The 21,837-nt window shown below is 36.6% G+C and overlaps 1 protein-coding gene and 1 long non-coding RNA gene across 3 annotated transcripts in view; one reads left to right on the top strand and one right to left on the bottom strand.

Annotated features, from left to right (window-relative positions):
* ORC2 (origin recognition complex subunit 2) overlaps nucleotides 1–21,837 on the bottom strand; it is a 46,360-nt gene that overhangs the window by 2,866 nt on the left and 21,657 nt on the right. For both annotated transcript variants that reach the window (XM_026002570.2, XM_026002571.2), the window contains exons 8-17: nucleotides 20,061–20,112; nucleotides 17,013–17,206; nucleotides 16,077–16,175; nucleotides 12,257–12,366; nucleotides 9,924–10,056; nucleotides 9,018–9,114; nucleotides 5,815–5,961; nucleotides 5,045–5,216; nucleotides 2,059–2,120; nucleotides 1,129–1,247 (exon numbers count right to left, since the gene is read on the bottom strand). In XM_026002570.2, coding sequence (XP_025858355.1) covers nucleotides 1,129–1,247; nucleotides 2,059–2,120; nucleotides 5,045–5,216; nucleotides 5,815–5,961; nucleotides 9,018–9,114; nucleotides 9,924–10,056; nucleotides 12,257–12,366; nucleotides 16,077–16,175; nucleotides 17,013–17,206; nucleotides 20,061–20,112 — 1,185 coding nt within the window. The remainder of the gene's footprint in view (nucleotides 1–1,128; nucleotides 1,248–2,058; nucleotides 2,121–5,044; nucleotides 5,217–5,814; nucleotides 5,962–9,017; nucleotides 9,115–9,923; nucleotides 10,057–12,256; nucleotides 12,367–16,076; nucleotides 16,176–17,012; nucleotides 17,207–20,060; nucleotides 20,113–21,837) is intronic.
* Nucleotides 977–9,644, top strand: LOC140595984 (uncharacterized). Its single transcript, XR_011998007.1, has 2 exons — nucleotides 977–1,376; nucleotides 8,799–9,644. It is a non-coding gene; the product is annotated as an uncharacterized lncRNA (long non-coding RNA).

Raw genomic sequence — 21,837 nt, 5'->3', positions numbered from 1 at the left:
ATACACAGGGATTAATCTTCTGTCTCTAGCCCAGATCTTTCCTCTGGTTTCTTGTCCCAGGAAACCCAATTGCCTAGTTGACATCTCCATTTGGAAATCTCAAAAGAGCCTCAAACATAGTTAAGACCAAACATATTACAATCACGAACTCATGATCTGTCTTCCTCAAAAATGTTTCTCATCCAGTGATCTCACCACCTCTCTGGCTATGCAAGCCAGACACCAGAAATCATTCTTGCTCACTTTTCCTTGGCACTCATGCCCAACCTATCACCAGTTCTTGTCAGTTTCACCTCCCAAGTGTATCTGAACTCCAACCACTTTTCTCCAAGTTCCTAGTCAAGTTCCCTACCATCAGCTCACCCAGACTACTAACACACCTTCCTAGCTGGTGTCTCTGTGTGCTGACATTTAACAATCCCCATCCCACTCTCCACATTCAGAGGACAATTTTTTTAATGACTTCCCTTTATTTTCAAATGAAGATTAAAATCCTTGGCCTAAAAGTAGTGTGTGGGCTAGCCCTTAGGTCATTGTCTTATAAACCTCATCCTAAGCCATGCTGGCCTTGGTTTATTCTCTCTGACCAGTTATCTCCTAGTTTCCCTCTAGATCTCAGCTCAGTGATCTGATAACCATAATTAGCATAATATATGAATCTGACGTCTTTTAGAACCATGTACCTTTCTGATCATAGGACTTATTACAGTTAACGCTTTAATGTGTGATTATTTGACAAATGTCTATCTTCTCCATTAGACTAAGCTCTATCAGAAAGGAATTAGGTTTTTGCTTAATACCGTGTCCCAATACTTAATGCTCCATATACATCCAATTACTGAATGTGGTAGAAGGGAGAGAGGGAGAAGGGAATAGAATTATTTGACTTCTATTTCTAATGGCCTATTACTCTGGGCTAGAACTCCTACGTTTTCTGCTCTGAAACTGAGTACTTGTACTTTATCTCTTTCCACAGAACTCAGATGGCATACTGCCTAAATGGATCCTTGTGACCCATCATGGAACTTGCATTTTATCATTGAAGTTGAGTCAGAGGCATACTTGTCCTTAAGTAAACAGGAGATAAAGTATTCTTAGTATATAATGCTGTAATAGCAAAAGTCTCACCTTCTTTGTTCTTATAAGTTTGTGGTCCCTAAATTCAGTTAACTGGGCCCGAAGTGTCAGATCACTATTGACCAGGAATGCCTCTCGACACTGTTGGTAAAAGTCTTGAAAAGAAAGTCCTAGAGAATTCAGAAGGAGATATGAAACATAAGTCATCATTTAAGACCTGACCCCATATATGGATACCCATACCAGAGAACACAAAATGCTGTTGCCATCGTATGTCAAAGCAGTAAGTATTGATAAAGGTGAGTATTATACACTGTGGCTTATATTTTAAATTAAAGAGAACTGACTGGTTAAAAAGTAGTCAACTATGACCAAGTAGAACATAAATCTTGTGGGTAGCTTTAAACACTATGAATAAAGTTGACCTTTAAAGAAGGAACTAGGGGCACCTGGGTGGCTCAGTTAAGTGTCTGCCTTCAGCTCAGGCCATGATCCCAGGGTCCTGGGAGCGAGCCCAGCATTGGGCTCCTTGCTCAGCGGGGAGGCTGCTTCTCCCTCTCTCTCTCTGCCTGCCACTTCTCCTGCTTGTGCTCTCTGCCAAATAAATAAATAAAAATCTTAAGGAAAAAAAAAAGGATCTAGTAAGTCATAAGAGCTGAACTATTAAAATATTTGTCCAAATTAACACATTATTTTTACCCCAGGGGAAGAAAATCTGATAAGATGTCCAGCATGTGAAATGTATGTAGTTGGCAGACACATGTCCAGAGTTACCATAGGAAATTTAAAAATAGGCCAGACGTGTCTTTGAATGTGCCTTGGCAAACAGCCTGTTCAAGCAGTGTATCTGTGGGACTTCTTGAAAATATGCCACGTGGCAGACAAACTGATCCCAGGGCAAACCATTTATTTGCTCCTGTGAAACATAAAGGAATTTATGGGGTGAAACAAAAGACACACAATATTATAAATAGTGGATACCAATGTAAGAAGGGTTATCCAGGTTTTCCAGCTGATACTTTATTAGTAGCCTGAAAATCCCCCTAAGGGAAAAAAACAAAACAGGAATTCAAATCCAGAACATTAACATCAAATGAGAACAGTAAATCTGGACTATATAATACAGTGTAAAGAGGAAAATATTAATCCCATAAACCTAAAATAATAGTCACTAACATTTGATGTGCAAATCACATTCCTGTGTGCTGCCTTCTCAAGTCTTTGTGGAATGAAGCAAGGTCAAGACACATGAATTCATGCATTTATATATAGTACACATCATTTTACATCTCATCTTTTCACTTTGGTTTTCACAGGTCATTAAAATCTTCCTAAATTTTTACTGGCTGCTTGCCTGTCCTATCATGTACCACAAACTTACCATTGCCCTACTCATTTTGGACGTTTACATTATTTGCCATTTTAATGATTAAAATCTCCACATTAAATTATACATGATTCTTTCATATCAATTTCTCCAGGAGAAGTGTACAAAGTGGAATTATGGGGCTGGAAGCACACACACTAAGATTTCCAGGACTCCCTGGGTATGGCAAAAACTTTAAACCTTTACATTTTCAAGATTACCTAGAAAATAATTAGTATAAGCATATTTAGACTGACTGAGTGGCCACATTATAAGTAGACCTTGCTAGTGACTCCACAGCTAAATGTTGGTCAAAGGTTTTGATCATATTCACACCAGGTAAAGACTAAATGATACTGGAGTTTGCAGAATGAAAAAAAAATTTCACAGTATATAAAAAAAAAAAAAAAAAGGCAGCGAAGGCTAGTGCACAGACGTTGAGGGTACCCCGAACTAAAAATTACTTGCATTAGAGCAGTGTTGAGAGTACTTCTATTGCATGGATTCCTAACTTTATATGCAGCAGCTTGTGCTAGTCCATTAAGAGTAAGCATAGTAAGACTGAATGAGACTTTGTGAGACTTTTTCTGTTGCAGATACATAGAAGTTTAGATTAGCTACCCAATGCACATTTCAGTATTAATGCAATGATAACCTTCAGGTGTACAGTGCAGCTTTATAGAGTAACAAAATTCATTAAATTACTAGCATGAGGAAGTCTTCTGGTGAGGACACAGATGAATATCTTGACTGTGGTGGTAATAGTTCTGTAAGGCTCTGCATGTGACTAAACTGCTCAGGGCTATAAACACGCAAGTAGCTACACGTATCAAAGGTAAATATGAATAAGCTCTATGGATGGTGCCGATGTCTGTTTCTTGGTTTTAATACTGCACTGTGATGGGAAGTAGTTGGGAAAGGAATGCTCAGGATTTCCCCGTACGTTTCTGTGTAGCTTCTTGTGAATCTAATTACTTCATAACCCAAAGTTTTTTAAAAAGCAAATACATGTAGGGCGGCTTGGGTGGCTCAGTCGGTCGAGCATCCAACTCTCGGTTTCGGCTCAGGTTATGGTCTTAGGGTCGTGAGATCAGCCCTGTGTCGGGCTCTGCACAAAGTCTGCTTGGGACTCTACCCCACTGCCTTTGCCCCTTCCCCTGCTCTCTTGCTCTCCCTTGCTCTAAAATAAACAAAATCTTGAAGGAAAAAAGCAAACAATGCAAAAGAAATTGCCAGAAGAAAAAAAAAAGATTTGAAAAGTTCCTGCATGCCCCACCCCCTAGCTAGTCTCCACCCTTCTTTTATAGGGTGAGTGCCATCCTGAACAGGTTATTTTCACTTCCATGCACACTTTAAAATGTTAGCCATACTGCTGTATGAATTTGAGCACTATAAAATATACATGGTATTGTTTTACGTGTTTGTTTGTTTTTTTTTTTTTTTTTAATCTACCATCCTGTCTGGTTTGGCATTTGTCCTGAACAAAAGTATCTAGAGGTCTGGACAATAAGTGGTATTGTCATACCACTGTTACCCTACATAAGTGAAACTCAGCTGCCAATGCTACTAGCTAGATCCAGAACGTAGCTGGGCTTTGCCTTCAGCTCTCTCACTGCTTTATGATGGTTTCATTGAGATGTTCATATTTTTCAGCCAGGCTGTATCTATGTTTTTTGGTCATTTTATATTTTATCTGTTATGGTGTGTGTTTGGAACAAAAGGCGATGAATTAAAGAGTGAAAAGTATTGTACCATCTTGACAAGTGCCACTGCTCTTGGGAGAAAAAGATTTTGCTAGTCACATCTGCTTCTTTAAGAAACTTTACATTTTGTGTCAGATTTAAAACACAATCATTGATGTTTGAATTAATTTATAGGTCTAATACATGCTCAGTCCACTCATCCAAGAACATAGTATTTTCATCTTTTTTCAAACTTTACTTATTCTCAACAGGGCTTGTTATTTTTAAATATTTCATCTTGTTAAAAATTGTTCTAGAACTCTATGCTTTGCGGGAGGGGGGGGATCTGCTACTCAAAGCCTTTTTCAACAGGTTAATTATCATGCCCTTTATATTTTGCCATTTTATGCTGTATCCAGCTTTTCTTAGCTTTTATTATTTCAGATACGCCTCATAGGGAGGCTGCTGAAGGAGCTTCACTGGAGGTATTACACAGAAATGTTTAAGAGCAAGAACTTCGGAGCCAGGCAGATTTGGATCAAAATCTCTGTGCCCGTTGCTATCTACCTTAGAATGGTAGTGAGGATCAAAGGAATTATTTCATGTAAAGGCCCCCATGTTTGCACCACTGTGTTCAATAAAGTTAAAAATTACCATCAGATTTAAGTAAAATCCATGAAAATTCTTTTTCTTCCAGTGACCACTATCTTGAGATGCTCTTATTTGGAAATATAAAAAGAAAAAAATGCTAACACTACTGTTAAGGAGTCTGCCTTAATACTGCCAACATTTTTTTTTTCTTAACCATTTGTCTTAATTCTGCAAACTAGAGACGTTAAAATTGCCATTAAAAGCTATTCATGCGTATCATAAAATGTAGAGCTTTTTTAAAAAAAGAAACTATAGTTTTCATTCTTACCTTGCATTAGGGGTAAGGCTTCGTAAGACATGAATTAGGGAACTAAGTGGTAATGATCCAGATTGTTTAACCAGAAGTGAATTCTCATAGGAGGTTTCTTCAGTATAAGGACTATATGTAGTAGTTTCATACCAGAGCCAGTTATAAAGGCTCTGCTTTGCATGATCCCACACTGTAACATATGATTAAAGAAAACAGGAGTTACTAATTATCATAATGTCATGTTACTAGATTCTATTCTAGGAAAGAATCAGAAAGTATTAAAAAATGAATCCTGAAATTTTTCATTTTTGACATTTTCCCATCCAAATCAGTACCTCATAATCTAATTTCATTATCAATCAACATATGAAGCTTTATTTGTGTATTAAATATAATTTAAAATATATTAGTGCTACCAAAGCATTTTTTTAAAACAATTTAATAATTTAACATTTTGTTCTATAAGGATTATCACAAAATCTCTGAATTTAAATGCATTAAAATAAATGTTGCAATACCACAAAGAGTAGAAAGAGACCAAAATAAGAGTTGGGTCTCTTCTTCATGAAACTTTAGTAGGTGTAAAACACCACCTATAGAATCTTAATTTTTATTTCCAAGAATTATATTCTGAATCAGATTGAGGACACTTTTATTTTTAGCAAGCTGTGTCTTTTAAGTATGCAAACAAAAAAAGTGTACTGAAAAACAATAAAAATGTTGTGATTTACAATATTTAGAAATTTTTTAAGACTGGTATCCCAAGAAAGAAAAATGGTAATACATACTGAGAGGAGCATTGAGGTGATCGATAGATGCTATAAGGTATATGTTACGTAAAGACGACAACTGTCCAATAATTTGCTGGCTTTTGTCTCCTCTCAACATCTGGCTATCCAAGTTGTGGATGAGAAGGAAGAGTTCTAAAGAAGAATCTAAAGGAAAGACAATTCAATTATTATTTACAAAGCGTATTTGTGAAGTTCTTACCACACACAATGCTTGTGTATTAAAAGATGTATCAAAGTAGCATAAGACAAAGTAAATATTGCATAGAGATATGTAATTTATTTAAGAAGATATCAGTCTCAAAAGAGGCAACATATTATTAAAGTCTTAAGGAAATTCATTGAAAATCAGTAGGGATTGGGTATTAGAGACTTAACTGGAATGGTTAGCACCTGAATCGGATCATAAAGCAGTTTCAATAAAGCACAGGAAATAAGGCAAGATGCATTTTGGGTTGGAGGTAAATCCGTGCATGTTGCATTGTAAGGTGGGAGTGGAGAGGGGACAAAGAGACACACACACACACACACACACACACACACACACACACACACACACACACATAAAGGTCTCACTAGGCATTAAGAGATAGAATGCCCTGATTAACACAAAAGCCAAAGGAAACAAAAAAAGTGGTGGGGGAGGGGGGGATTTAGGATATTGCTCAAGGCATCAGGAAAGTCAGAGAGGTAAAAAAAAATATATAAAAGTCAATGAAGGAGGAATTTATGGATGGGGCTGTCAAAACCATTAAAATACTGCAAAAATACAGAAAAAGGATGGGCCAAGGTCAACTGTGGTTTAGTAAGAAAATTACAGGTGATCTTCAAGCATATAGTTAAGGTAGCACAGAAGTAAGAAATTAAGGCAATAGGTAAAAAGTAGAAAGCAGAATATGTCTTCAAAAACTCTGAAATCATTGAAATAAGAAAGAAAAATAGTGTGGAAGGGCAGTAGAATCAGGTAAGCCTTTTCTTATAATGGAAGAAGTCCTATACATGTTTAAAAGTCATTGATAAGTTTCTCAGGAGTTTGTAAGAAACAGAACATTCAGCATTTATAATGGAGGATGAGCTTTTTAGAGTAAATTTCTCTCTCACTGGGACAAGAGAGACAATATAACAACAAAGATTCTGGTAACATTCTGAAAGTCTAAGGTTCCTTAAAATTCTAGAAGCCACCATAATCAACAGTATTTAAATTACATATAAACATCTATTTCTATTTTTTTTAATGCCTGTACTTTTTTTTTTAAGATTTTTAAAAAATTTATTTATTCATGAGAGACACAGGGAGAAAGGCAGAGACATAGGTAGAGGGAGGAGAAGCAGGCTCCATGCAAGGAGCCTGATGTGGGACTCGATCCTGAGAATCCGGGATCAGGCCCTGAGCCAAATGCAGACACTCTGCTGCTGAGCCACCCAGGCATCCCCATATATTTCTATTAATTGAATTATACTTAAATGTTAATATATTGACATTTATATCACATGCATAATATATATTTAATTATGAATGATGTAATTATATACATTCAAATTATATACCCATATGTAAATACTTTTATATAACTTATGTAATTACAATTTATATAATTACAACTATATTTTATATAAATAATATGTAAAATAGGCATTATATATGTATATATACATACAAAATGACTTCGGCATGCATTCTCTCATGAGCATATAAACAATATTAAAATTCTCCATCAGATCAAATTAAGTTATACCTTTTATTTATCTTTTTTGAAGGTTTTATTTATTCATGAGACATACATGTGGGACTCAATCCTGGGACTCCATGATCACGCCCTGGACTGAAGCCAGGTGCTCAACCGCTGAGCCACCCAGGGATCCCAACCTTTTTTTTTTTTTTTTCAAAGTAGGTTCCATGCACAGTGTAGAACCCAGTGTAGAGCTTGAACTCACCACCCGAGATGGAGACCTGAGCTGATACCAAGAGTTGGACATTTAACTGACAGCCACCCAGGCACCCCACTCCTTTTAATTCTTTAGTGACTAAGTGGCAATTGTTTGATTCTAAATAATTTTATTTTTAATTTCTTGAAATGCTCACATAGCCAAAACATTCACACAAAAATAAAAAATGGTTTTTTCCATTCCACAGATTTTAATGTATGAAACTATTCAAATGTAGTGATACTTATTTCAAATAAAGAGATAAAATGTGTTATAAAAATATGCAACTATAACAATACCAAAGATGCACCTATCAACTGGGGGCATTTCATATGGGCCAAGTAAAACCTGATAACTATTCTGAAATAAAGGCTTTTTTGGTTATACAAATTCAAGGCGTATGAGCAAATCATTCCTGTTAGGTATAAGTCAAGTTCACAGAAAAACTTCATGATAAAAGAAAGGACAGGGATCCCTGGGTGGTGCAGAGGTTTAGCGCCTGCCTTTCGCCCAGGGCACGATCCTGGAGACCCGGGATCGAATCCCACGTCGGGCTCCCGGTGCATGGAGCCTGCTTCTCCCTCTGCCTATGTCTCTGCCTCTCTCTCTCTCTCTCTCTCTGTGTGTGTGACTATCATAAATAAATAAAAATTATTAAAAGAAAGGACAAATTATTTCAGAGAAATCTAAATCAGCATTGAAAGAAGTGTTATTACTGATATAATCCAGATTTTTGTATACAATAATACAGATCTTCATTGGTTTCAGATGGGGATATGTCCCAATAAAGCCATTCTAACTTGAAAATATAATTTGAAAATGTATTCAATACACTCAACCTACCAAATATCATAGCTTAGCCTAGCCCACCTAAACACACACAGGAAGCTTACATTAGCCTACAGTAGAGCAAAAACACAAAGCCTATTTTATAATAAAGTGTTGAATATCCCATGTCATTTACTGAATAAAATACTGAAAATGAAAAACAGAATGGTTTTAAATTTATCGGTTATTTACTTTCATGGTCATGTGGCTGACTCACTGTTGCTGCCCAGCATCATGAGAAGAGTATATACCACATATCACTAGCCCAGGAGAAGATCAAAATTCGAAATATGGTTTCTAGTGAATGGATGAATACTGCTTTTACACCATCATAAAGTCAAAAAAAATGGTAAGTCAATCCATTTTAAGGGGACCGTTGATCTGTACATGAATAAGTAGAAGTGTATGCTTAGCTTCGCCCTAAAACTAGAGCATCTATTTCATGTTACCTTCTTTAAATTTGTTTACTATCCAGTCTAGCTGGTCCAGTACACTGCGGAAAGTACCCATATGATTGAGGACTTCTTCTGTTATAGAATTCAGGATCTGTATCATAAAAGTGCAAGAGATATATCAATTACTACTTATTCTGTCATATAGGATAAATACAACTACAATCAGTCCTTTTTTATAAGTTAAAAATGCATTTAGATTTCCCATCAAGTCTGAAAAACCACTTAAAAAATTCTACTGGTAAAAAAAAAATTCTACTGGTACTTAAGTATACCTAATTCATTTTTTTGGCATAAGTTATATCTAAAATGAAACATGGAAGAATGGCAAAGATGTATAGATAGGAGGGTAGCAAAAATATACCTCCCCGATTATGGAAAACATTAGAAAACTATAGATCTACCAATGAAAATAGGATACAAACATTAAAGACACTTTAAAAAAAGGAATACTGCATTGGTTAATAGCCAGCACCAAAAGGTTTAGTTTTCAAATGATGAAACATGAGTATTTGCACTGAAAATGATCTATAATAAATGTATTCTAAAACTACAAACTATTAACTTACTACTTTTAGAGTACCAAAGTGTCACTGAGCATAATAAAAGTAAAATCTTCCATAATCCTGTCCTTCAGAGAAGTACTGTTGGTATTTGGTATAGTAAACAAAACTAACATTTCTCTAAGATTTAATATATTTATCAGTTACAAAGTAGGAAATTCAGATGAGGACTCAAAGCTAGAACCCTGAGTTCAAACACGATCTTAAGTAATATGTAATCCTACTAGTGTAAAGGCTAAAAAAAACTGAATGTTCCAGAATGAGAAGTAGCATCCTCATTAAGGGGGTATGGATTGGCAGGAGATATAATGTTGCTTCTTTTAACATTTTTGAAACTTACTGATTTCACACTTATTCCAGGAAAGAAGCCATTGATGACAACATGTATGGAATCTTGCAGCACAGTGGTTCGAAACCTTTCTAGTAAATCTCTCTTAGAACCCAAACCATAAAGCACAATGTTGAACCCCAGGCTGTTAGGAAAGATAGCATTCATGAAATTAAAGTTCGGCACCTCCTAATTTATTATAATCAACTAGTTTCTTTAAGTTGATAAAGAATATGGAAAGGACTAGGATGACTAAGTAATTACATTGATTTCCAGCTCATACACTGTAGAAGCACAATTTTATTATCTGTACACCAGACTTCAGTAGCTTTCTCTCCAGCTCTTTATTACCTTTCAAGTGATGGCTGGCTGGAGGGAAAGGAGAACAGCGGGGACAAGGCACTAGCGATTCCACAGGCTCAGGCAGATTTGAGATTAAATAGGAAAGGTAAGCAGAGGCCAGGTCACAAAGGTTTTGTTAAGGCAACCAAGACATTGATTAGATTTTATTTCAAGGACAATGACCATTTAAAACTAACTACTCAGGTGTTAATTGAAAGGTTTTAAGTAGGAAAGTAGCATGATATTTTCAGGAAGATCATCCTGGCTAAACAGAGGGAACAGACAGGAGAGAGAAGTACCAACGACTACGGCCCAGAATTAGGTGTTGTGTAGAAAAACAAGTTGTCAAGAGCTTTACATGTCCGATCAATTTGGAGAGTGGTTAGATGTGGAAGGTGATGGAAAGGGAGTATTTCAGAATACCTCATTTTTTTGGCATAGGCAACAACACAAATGGGACATCCATTGTGCCAGGTTGCAGGGGGCAGGTGGGAATGATGGGTTTAAGAGGAGTTAAATTTTATGTATATTGAATTATTTACAGGACATCCACATGGAAACCTCAAATATACACTGAGATATCTGTATCTGCTGCTGAGGAGTGATATCTGGGGTGGGCCAGAGATACAATGGGTGTTACTCACATGCAAAAAGCAACCAAAGCCAAGCGATTAAGAAGATCCAGAACACCAAAGCACTAAGGCTAAAGCTAAAGCTCGATTCCATGATTGTTTATAGAGGTCAATCAGAAATAGTATTTACGTGATGCTCAGGGGAGCCTAGAAATCAAAGAAAAGCAATAACCCCCACGTAGCACATTCTGCTGCAAGGTGGCAGCAGCAGAAAAAAAGGGAATTCAGAGAGTTGGCAATTTCTATTGAAGTAGCTGACTAAAGTCTAGGCTGGGAAGCAAAGCCCAACAAATTATCAGGGTTGACAGATGGAGGAACTGGACTATAGAGGATAGGATCAGAGTGAAGAGCTATTTTGCCAATTTATAATGAACAGATCTATCTATAAATAGTTATTGAGAGAAGCTGAGCTCCTAGCAGGGAAGATAAGCATAACCCCTTTGATGTATTATTGGCAAAGCAAAACCAGCATCAATGGGGAAAATTGTGTCAATTTGTTTTTACTGCTTGGCAGACCTGCCTTCTTATTTATCAGTGACTGAGTACACATTTACGATAGTATAGCTTTTAAGCACTAAGATCCTTTTTAATAAAAGTATAAAAGTAATTATAGTGGGATCCCTGGGTGGCGCAGCGGTTTGACGCCTGCCTTTGGCCCAGGGCGCGATCCTGGAGACCCGGGATCGAATCCCACATCGGGCTCCCGGTGCAAGGAGCCTGCTTCTCCCTCTGCCTGTGTCTCTGCCTCTCTCTCTCTCTCTGTGACTATCATAAAAAAAAAAAAAAAAAAAAGTAATTATAGTAAAAATAAAAAGTTATTCTTTTAGTTATTTTAATGCGAATTTAAATTTTAATCTGAGTTATCTGAAAAACAGTAAAATTGAAAATATAATCTAAGAAATAATTTTAAAATGGTAAAATAATGTTTATCGGACAGACATCACAAAATTTTGAAGATCTGTAGTACATGAAAATAGAATGAGATTAAAATAAATATATATATTCTTTTTAGGAACTTTGCTGCGGAAAACTGGACTCAAATATAATTGATATATCTTGTCAATCTTGACAAATCAGATTTCCAAATACTTTAATAAGTAATAACTTGGAATTCTAAGATGGGCTATTTATTTTACCAATGGCTTTCACATCTGATAAATATAGACACATTTCTTGAAAACTAAAATTTCTGAGATGAATCTTACAATATGACATTTCTACATGTGAGTCATATAATTAGGATTTTTTTTCGAATATTTATATATGAAAAATATATCTGGTTGGTTGCAAAAAGAAAATTAAATTGCTTTGATTTTAACACAGGCATATCCATGTTGTTATTTCACAACCGTATGCAATAATAGTACGTACCGTAACTGCAACATCCATTTATGAAATAATTGTTCATATTGTTGACTTAGTTGTTTAAGTTCAGCAGAAAAGGAAGGAGAAACTTTGCTCAACAAATTACGCAAAGTTTGCTTTTAAAAAAAAAAAAAAAAGAAAGAAAATCATTCTCAAACCACATACATCAAAATCAACCCAAACTAAAAATTTCATTAGAGGTAGAGGTTAGAAGAGGCAAACTAGTGGAAATATTACTTTAATCAGGTTTGGTAATGAGTGCATCAACTGAATACACATAATATTTCAAGTATGATTTAAATATTTGTTTTCTTAAAAAAATTTTTTTTTTGAGAGTGTGATAAGAGAGCGAGTGAGTACATGTGCATGAGTGCAGGGAAAAAGGGAGAGAAAATTCTAAGCAGGCTCCATGCCTAGTGTGGAGCCCGACACAGGGCTCGATCCCACAACCCTGAAATCACAACCCCAGCCAAAACCAAGAGCTGGAAGCCCACCAAGTTACCCTGGCACCCTTGTTTTCTTAAAATTTTTTAAACATCATTTTTAGTACAAATATGTAATAGTAAAGAATTTCCCAGGTTTTGTCTAGAACCATTTCTGTGATTATAAATTTCAATAAGGCTTTAATTTCTAAAAAGATCATTACCATAAAGAGATTAAACCTCCCTCCCAGCTTTAACAACAAATCCAGACAGACTTTTAAAAACCTATTGAATTTGAAGAAATGTGAAAGCTGATGGTAACTGTGAAATATGAATTCTCAGAAAATATTAAAGGTTCTTTATAATTTACCATAGTCACTAGTAAAATAAACTTGAATCACTGCTCCTTTTCCAAAAGCTACCTTTTTTTTTTTTTTTTTTTTTTTTTTTAAATAGGCTCCACGGCCAACATAGGGCTTGAACTCACAACCCTGAGATCAAGAACTGAGATCAAGAGTTGGGACATTCTACTGACTGGGCCACCCAGATGACCCATTAACTTGATTTTTTAAAAAAAAAACTTTTGCTTACTAAGTGCTCTCCGCCCCTGGCATGGGACTAATGACCCTAAGATCAAGAGTCACATGCTTACCAACTGAGCCAGCTAGGTGCCCCCCAAAATCTACTTCTGACAAATCCATCTTTGATAAGTGCAACAAAGTTTTTTGATTTTTTTCTTTAAGATATTATTTTTAAGGGGCGCCTGGGTGGTGCAGTTGGGTAAGCATCTAACTCTTGATCTCAGGTCTTGATCTTAGGGTTGTGGAAAGAGCATGGAAAGTACTTAAAATAAAAATAAAATTTTATTTTTAAGTAATCTCTACACCTAACGTGGGGCTTAGACTCACAACTCCAAGATCAAGGAGTGACATGCTCTACTGAGCCAGCCAGGAGCCCCAGTATGGCAAAGTTTTGTGTTTTTTTGTTTGTTTTTTTAAGATTTTATTTATTCATGAGAGACACAGAGAAAGAGAGGCAGAGACATAGGCAGAGGGAGAAGCAGGCTCCATGCAAGGAGCCCAGTGTGGGACCCAATCCCGGGACTCCAGGATCACACCCCGGGCCAAAGGCAGATGCTCAACTGCTGAGCCACCCAGGCGTCTCATGACAACATTTTTTAAACAATAATGTAAATAAACTAAGGAGGGTACATTGTACCTGTACCCAAAATTTGGAAATTCATGCTGGTGAATCAAACATAGCTCACTTTTTGAAATGAAAACTCTAGCAAAAAAGCTGTATATGCATTTTGCCCTGGCGCTACCATGTTTCCATGATTCTGGCCGTTAAGAAAAATATTTTTTTTACTACTAAAGGGTAGAGTTGTAGTCAACATCCCAGGCATTCTGGCTTGTATAGGTTTCATTTATCCACACACTTAAAGAGAAACAGGACACGTACACATTTCCCTCATTCCTTCTGAAGTTTAGAACCTGGCAAAGCAGATGAATATCATTTCCAGTAATCATTTATACTCAGATCTAATCTCAGATTATCAGAGCATACTCCCACTTGAGTGTGAACTCGATCTGGGATGTTATCTATAAACTTTAATGTTAAACTTTCGTGTCTGCAGAGAATCGTGCTATCAGCCTCAATACTCGACATATCCATATCCTCTGCCCTGTGACTTTGCCTCCTCCTAGAGAGGTGGAGTCTAGTTCCCTGATCTTTGACTTTGTTTTCGGCCACATGATTTGCTGTGACCACTAGAATGAGGTAGAAGTGATACTGGGCCAATTCTGAGCCCAGGCTGTAAGAGGTCGTATGTTTTTCCACTTTTTACATCTCTGCCATTGCAATAAGAACATGCCTGCTGGTCCAAAAAGGAAGGGAGACAAACGGAGCAAATCTTTGATCAGCCAACCCCCGACTGACCTGTAGACACAAGAAATAAATGCTGAATGACATGTGCTACTGAGATTGTGCTGGTTAGCTATGTCCAAAATCAGTGAACGACCTTCCCTTCTGTCATTATTGGTAACAAGTGTTCCTTTCATTTTAGAGGTCTTTCTGCATCTCAGTCCTATGAGTCCTGCTTTGACCCTAGATCCATTTACCTTTCTCCCATGTTGCTTATATAGAAATATATGCACTAAGCAGATGTTAGTGTCATCTCCTTCCTGGAATAACTTGGCTTCTTGACATGTTTTCAGCCAATCTCTGCTCTGAGTCTCAATACCAAAAAGCCAAGTGACAAAAACAAAAAACCACATAGCATCATGTCTTCCAGGTCATAGCAGCTTACCCTATATTCTCTCCTCTTTTCTGTATCTGCAAAAAGCCCGTGTACCTTGGAAAATTACAAAAATTCTAGTTTGCAAGGAGTAAATCTCAATATTCTCCGAGCCAATAATTTTTTCCTGACTCAGATGATCATTCCACTTTCTTTTTTTATTTTTAAAGATTTTATTTATTTATTCATGAGAGACACAGAGAGAGAGAGAGAGAGAGAGCAGAGACACAGGCAGAGGGAGAAGCAGACTCCACGCAGGAAGCCCAGTGTGGGACTCGATCCCAGGTCTCCAGGATCATGCCCTGGGCTGAAGGCGGCACTAAACCGCTGAGCCACCCAGGGATCCCATCATATCACTTTCTACTCGAAGATTTTCTCAAATAGGTCTGTCTTCCCGCTTAGGGTGGTATCAGTCAAAACCCTGAGTATAACAGGTACTTTTTATAAAATGAGATACGAGAACCACAGTATATAGTACCCTTCTTATGGCACTTGAGCAGTTTCCCATAATATCAAGAAGATTTCGGGGATCCCTGGGTGGCGCAGCGGTTTGGCGCCTGCCTTTGGCCCAGGGCGCGATCCTGGAGACCCGGGATCGAATCCCACGTCAGGCTCCTGGTGCATGGAGCCTGCTTCTCCCTCTGCCTGTGTCTCTGCCTCTCTATCTCTCTGTGACTATCATAAATAAATAAAAATTAAAAAAAAAAATTTAATATCAAGAAGATTTCCTCTGCTCTTTGCAAGGTTTCTAACTAAAAGGTCACAGTCCATTTTACGACCAAGGTACAGTTCAATGAAGATGTGGGTTAAAGAATAACAGATATTAATGCTACATGGATATCAAAGAAACTATGGCCCTGATGATTATCCTGAAGAAATGATAAAGTAATTAGAGAAAAAAATGTAATTATAGTATGTCAAACAGAATTCAAGTGAACCACTTACCATTTTATAAAATATTTAATAGTTATTATGTCACATCAATTTGTGTTTTATTTTATCAGGACAATAATTCTATTTGTGTAAACTCACTCAAATCTGTTTATGAAGTATGTTTTCTAGCTCATAGTAAAAAAAAAAAGTAGTAGTAACATTCCTTGCAACATACCTGATCCAGTTTAGCTCGCTTTAGTTTCTGCAGTGTTCTGTCAGAGGTTAAAACTTTTGAACTGCTATGAGCTTCAAAATATTCTTCTACCAAATCACTCTGAAAGTGAACAGAGCAAAAACAATTCTTAGTTTCAAATATTTGTTTTATATCAAACTAGACAGTAACATTAGCATAAAATAGGATATGTGAAATTCCTTATTTGGCAGTATTTTCCTTTTGAAGCAACAATACAGATTAAGCACCAAGGATATTTAATTCTAGCAGTAAAACTAAGGAACTCTTAAGACCATGAAAATCAAAGAAATGACTCGACTGAAGTAGTCTGTTTACAAAAACGATTACTCAGTTCCAACTAAGTAATGGAACTAAGTTCCATTTAGACTTCAAAAAAAAAAAAAAAGGAGTTTTACCTATCAGGACCTTCATGTTGCCTCACACAGTTCTAACAAATCCTTTAATATTAGTACAGTAGAAAAGCTGAAAATGAGGAAGACATCAACAGCAAAGTAAAAGACTTGCCTACTAGTCCGGTAAAATGGCTCACTACTTATTCTGCGGACTTGAGGCAGGACTACTCTCCATGGTAGTAAGGGATGCAAAACCTTACAAGCAGTAGGGTTCCTCGACTACTCTGAATCTTTACACACAGAACACCAGATAATTAGCTTTTCCTCAGGCCATAGTCTTACAAGGTTCTTCCAAACAACTCCATGTGGATTCACAGCCACTTCACTTACTACTTATACTGACTTGAATATATCAACAATGTTACAAAAATGAAACTATATAGACACAAATGGGCATTTATGTGAAAGACTGAGAAAACAAAGAAGAAAAAAAATTGTTGATTCCCCTACTTGAATCTCTTCTCTTAGGGTAGCTTAGCTTTAAGATATTATACAATTTTTCTTTAAGGCTAAAGCCTCCACTTACTGTTTTATCTCTTTTCATTTTCTTAGAAGGTGTTTCTTTGCAAACAGGAGCTGAAACAGCTCTATTCTGTGATGGAATCTTTTGGTTCAATATGACTTTATTAGTGTCCTCTTCATTTTCTTGTGCAACCCCATCATCATCTTCTGAGTTGGAAGTAGAATATTCACTTTCACTGTCAGAATGAGACCTCGGAACTGTGGGGGAAAAGCAATAGGGAAAAATCTGACAGTTTGACAGGAGAGGCACTGAAGGGTAATGGAAAGAAAGTAGACTTTGAAATAAGAGCCTTTCACTCCTGGTTTTGTCATTACTTGCTGATGATTTCCCCAGAGCTAGTTAAAGTTTTCTGAGCATCAATTTCTTCATTTATCACATGAGGATCACAGTGCCTAATTTAATGAACCATTGTGAAGACCACACTGAAAGTATATAAAGCAACTGACAATGCCTGACACCCGAGGACCATGGCAGAAACTGCCAATCATACTTAGTATCATTTCTTGCCCTCTTCCTTGCTAACAGTACTCCAATTTTGTAAAGTGTGGCAATGTGTCTCAACCTAAGGGATAAATAATCACAGTAATTATCTTTTCTTTTGTTTGCCTGATACTTGGTTTCCAAGCCTCTTTTGCAACTAGGATTGGCTTTGTAACCCTCTGACCAATGAAACTTGAGGGGAAATTTGCTAGAAGCTTCTGGGAAAGATTTCTTGCACTTATGGAAGGAAAGGCCCTTATTTATACCAAGAGCTTAAAGGCAAAGAAGCCATTTTGCAATATGAAGCATCAAACCTAAAGATGAAAAATGCTGGTAGCAGAGCCAAGAAGATAGGTGACCTGTTGAGTCACCTCAACCATGGAACTGTGCATCCCTAGACTTTTCATTATGTGAGATAACTAAATGTCTACAGCTTAAGCCACTGTTGTAGAATTTTCTGTTGCTGCCTGCACAGAAAATACCCTCATAATTGACTCAATAAATGGTAGCTACTATTGTAAGTACTACTAATACACAGGCACATTCCATCCCATAGCTCATTTTTTACTTAAAAAAAAAAAAAAAAAAACCCATAGCAACCTCCACTACTCCCCAGAAATATTAAAGCTAGTTTTATACTCATAAAGGATAAAACTAATTTTACACCCAACACAGTAAGTATAAAACTATTATAAAAAGTTAACTTCCAATATGAGTGAAATAACTTTAACAAATCAGTTATTAATTTTGAACAACAGATATATTTCAGGATATCTAGGGTCAGCATATAATAAATGTAGATCTAAAGGAAGAAAAAAAGGGGCCTGATTTTGTGGGCACATATACCTTAGCAGATTCATATTTGCACTGACTGCTGCCCATGGTAGATGCAGGAGGAACCAGAAAATGCTTCTACCTCATTTACATGGATATTTCCTACTTGTATGGTGGTAACTGAGAAGGACAAGGAAGTTTACATCTTCTCTCACAAAAGGATAAGTCTTTGGGGTAAGGAGGGAAAACAGGATAACTGTATGTGATGCAAAATAATAAAACTGCATATATCATCTTTTATTGCTTCAGATATCTAATCATTTAGTATTACATTTTTATGTTCATTAAAAATGTAATTATTAAATGCTCTCTGAAATCTATGCCTTGAAAAGAAAAGGCTACTGCATATAGATTTAACAATGTTGGCTATATTACTGTCAAGGGTCAACCTCAAGAAAGGAGTTGACATCTTTCTGAAATATAAAAAGTAAACAAGTCATTTGCTCTAGAGTTATATATTTGAAAATCTAGAACTATTTTTAATTTCCCAGAAGGCAGGATGGACCATGTCTATTTACTTGGCTTGGTATCATTTAGTATAACTGTGAATATTTAAAATGGTTTCATTATAAAATTTTTAAGTAAATCAACAGAACCACTTACAAAACTGTCTCAGAAAGAAAAACCTAAAAGGCATGTTATTTTATTAGACATTTTAACTAACTTCAGTACCCACTTACTATAATGTATTTTTTCTTTTTTTTTTAATTTTTATTTATTTATGATAGTCACAGAGAGAGAGAGAGAGAGAGGCAGAGACATAGGCAGATGGAGAAGCAGGCTCCATGCACCGGGAGCCCGACGTGGGATTTGATCCCAGGTCTCCAGGATCGCACCCTGGGCCAAAGGCAGGCGCTAAACCGCTGCGCCACCCAGGGATCCCCCCACTTACTATAATGTAAAAGATAAAGTGCTATCCTTTCTTTCATGAAAAGAAGTAGTGATAATAATAAAAGATAATAATAGGGGGCCACCTGTCTGGCTCAGTCAGTGGAGTATGCAACTCCTTGATCTCAGGGTCATGAGTTTAAGCCACATGTTGGGCCTAGAGCTCACTTAAAAAAAAAAAAAAAAAAAAAGGTTTGGGCACCTTAAATGGCTCAGTGGGTTGAGTGGCTGACTTACTCTGGATTTTGGCTCAGGTCTTGACCTCAGGGTCATGAGATCGAGCCCTGCTTAGCAAAGTCCGTTTCCTCTTTTCCTCTCCTGCCGCCCCCCACCCCCATGCACACTCTGTCTAAAATGAACACATCTTAAAAAAAAATAATAAAAGATAACAGCTAACACCTGTGAAATATATCAAGGTCAAGCACTACACTAAGCACTTTGACATCTTTTATTTCCATTAGTCTCAGAACAATTCCAGGGCTAGTACCATTATTATCCCTATTTTGCAAATGAAAAACCTGAGCCACAGACAAGTCTCTGGAAGTGGCAAGCCAAAGAGTAAAAAAAAAAAAAAAGCAGTCTAGGGGCAGCCCTGGTGGCTCAGCGGTTTAGCGTGGCCTTCAGCCTGGGGTGTGATCCTGGAGACCTGGGATGGAGTCCCACGGCAGGTTCCCTGCATGGAGCCTGCTTCTCCCTCTGCCTGTGCCTCTCTGTGTCTCTCATGAATAAATAAATAAAATCTTAAAAAAAAAAAAAAAGCAGTCTAAGACTAGAACCTACACACTTAACCATTACTGCCCGTGGTTTAGGTGCTTTTTATAAAGATTCAGTTTAAAAAGAAATACATACCTATTAATCTTTTCTTTAGACCACTAGGTGCTGTTGCACTTTTATCATTGTTCTGTTTAAAAATAAAGCAATACAGTTTCAATAATTAAATAATAACGATGACATGGAAATTAATGATGGATGAGTGAAGAGGCTAGGAAAGAAAAATATTTTGTTTTCATTAGATTAATTTTGAATCAGAAGACAATGACAAATGGCCCTTAGGAAAAAATAGTGGAAAGCAACAAAAACAATACAACAAATTTCAAAGCATTCCCAAAGTGATTCTAGAAGTAGTATTCCACACATTTATAAAGTTTTATTATGTAAAGAAAAAGCATAAGTATATGAATGTGCCTTTCACATTCTGATGACTTTCACCCATCAGATTAGAATATTTCTTTTTTAAAAATTGATAATATCCATTGATAATGAGTAAGGGAAGATATGGGCACTCCTATGCATATGGCAGTGGGCCCTTTAATGTGCTTGAAATTTACTGGCGTTGATGTATTACCCTATGTGAAGATGAGAGAATGAGATCTACATAATTTTTTTTTTTATTTTTTTTTTTTTATTTATGATAGTCACAGAGAGAGAGAGAGAGGCAGAGACACAGGCAGAGGGAGAAGCAGGCTCCATGCACCGGGAGCCCGACGTGGGATTCGATCCCGGGTCTCCAGGATCGCGCCCCGGGCCAAAGGCAGGCGCCAAACCGCTGCGCCACCCAGGGATCCCTAGATCTACATAATTTTATTCCATTATTTTAAAATTTTTAAACACTTTACAGAAGCATAAAATCTTTTTCTTTTCCTCACAGAATATAATAATCTAACACCAATACATTTCTAGCACATTAAAATGCCCAATGTTATTTTTAATAGTACTGATAAAGAGATAAAGTACCCTTTGTGATTTTGGCAGTGTGAAATTATGATGAAAAATTTAAAATTTTTTGTGATAGGTTGTTGGTGCTAGTTTCAAATGTTAATACATTTTGATTTGGGATATTAAGAATAGTACTATAATAAATGAACTGAGCCCAATAGGTTTATAAAGTATATAAACTTTTTTGATCCAGATCCTTAAAAAGTTTTTATATTTTGTACATCTTGATCGACATATGCATGTAGTATATAATTGAAACAAATATAATTGAAACAAATTATAATGAAATAATATGAAACAGACATTTTCAATTTTATTCTATCTGATTTTTAAAACTGCAGATCATCAGGACACCTGGGTGGTTTGGCAGTTGAGTGTCTGCCTTCACCTCAGGGTGTGATCACAGGATCGAGTCCCACATCGGGCTCCCTGCAAGGAGCCTGCTTCTCCCTCTGCCTATGTCTCTGCCTCTCTCTCCGTGTCTCTCATGAGTAAATAAATCTTTAAAAAAAACAACTGCAGATCATATCCTACTAAACTCATCTCAAGACTGAAAATCAAAACAGCCTGTGTTCATATAGCTTAATTATCAGGTATAAGAACAATTGTATCAAAATAACCATTTAAGAAAATTCTTGCTCAAAAAGGTAAGGCTATAAACAAATAATTAACTTCAGGGTTTGGTACAGAAATTTTTGCAAACTAACTTATCTAGACAATTCGCTCATTTGGGCAACCTTTTCTCCCATCAGAATAATAGATTACTCAGCAGGGCAAACAATAATTCATTCATCAGGACTCGGTTCAAGACCCTCTTTTTACTATGTCCACCAATCCTCAAGTATCATGTAATGAATTTTGTCTCATATATATCAGTTTTCCATCTGCCTTAATTTAAGCCTTTTGAGTC

This window comes from Vulpes vulpes, chromosome 16 (assembly GCF_048418805.1).
Source record: "Vulpes vulpes isolate BD-2025 chromosome 16, VulVul3, whole genome shotgun sequence".
NCBI lineage: Eukaryota > Metazoa > Chordata > Mammalia > Carnivora > Canidae > Vulpes > Vulpes vulpes.
This window is presented reverse-complemented; position numbering and strand designations above follow the sequence as displayed.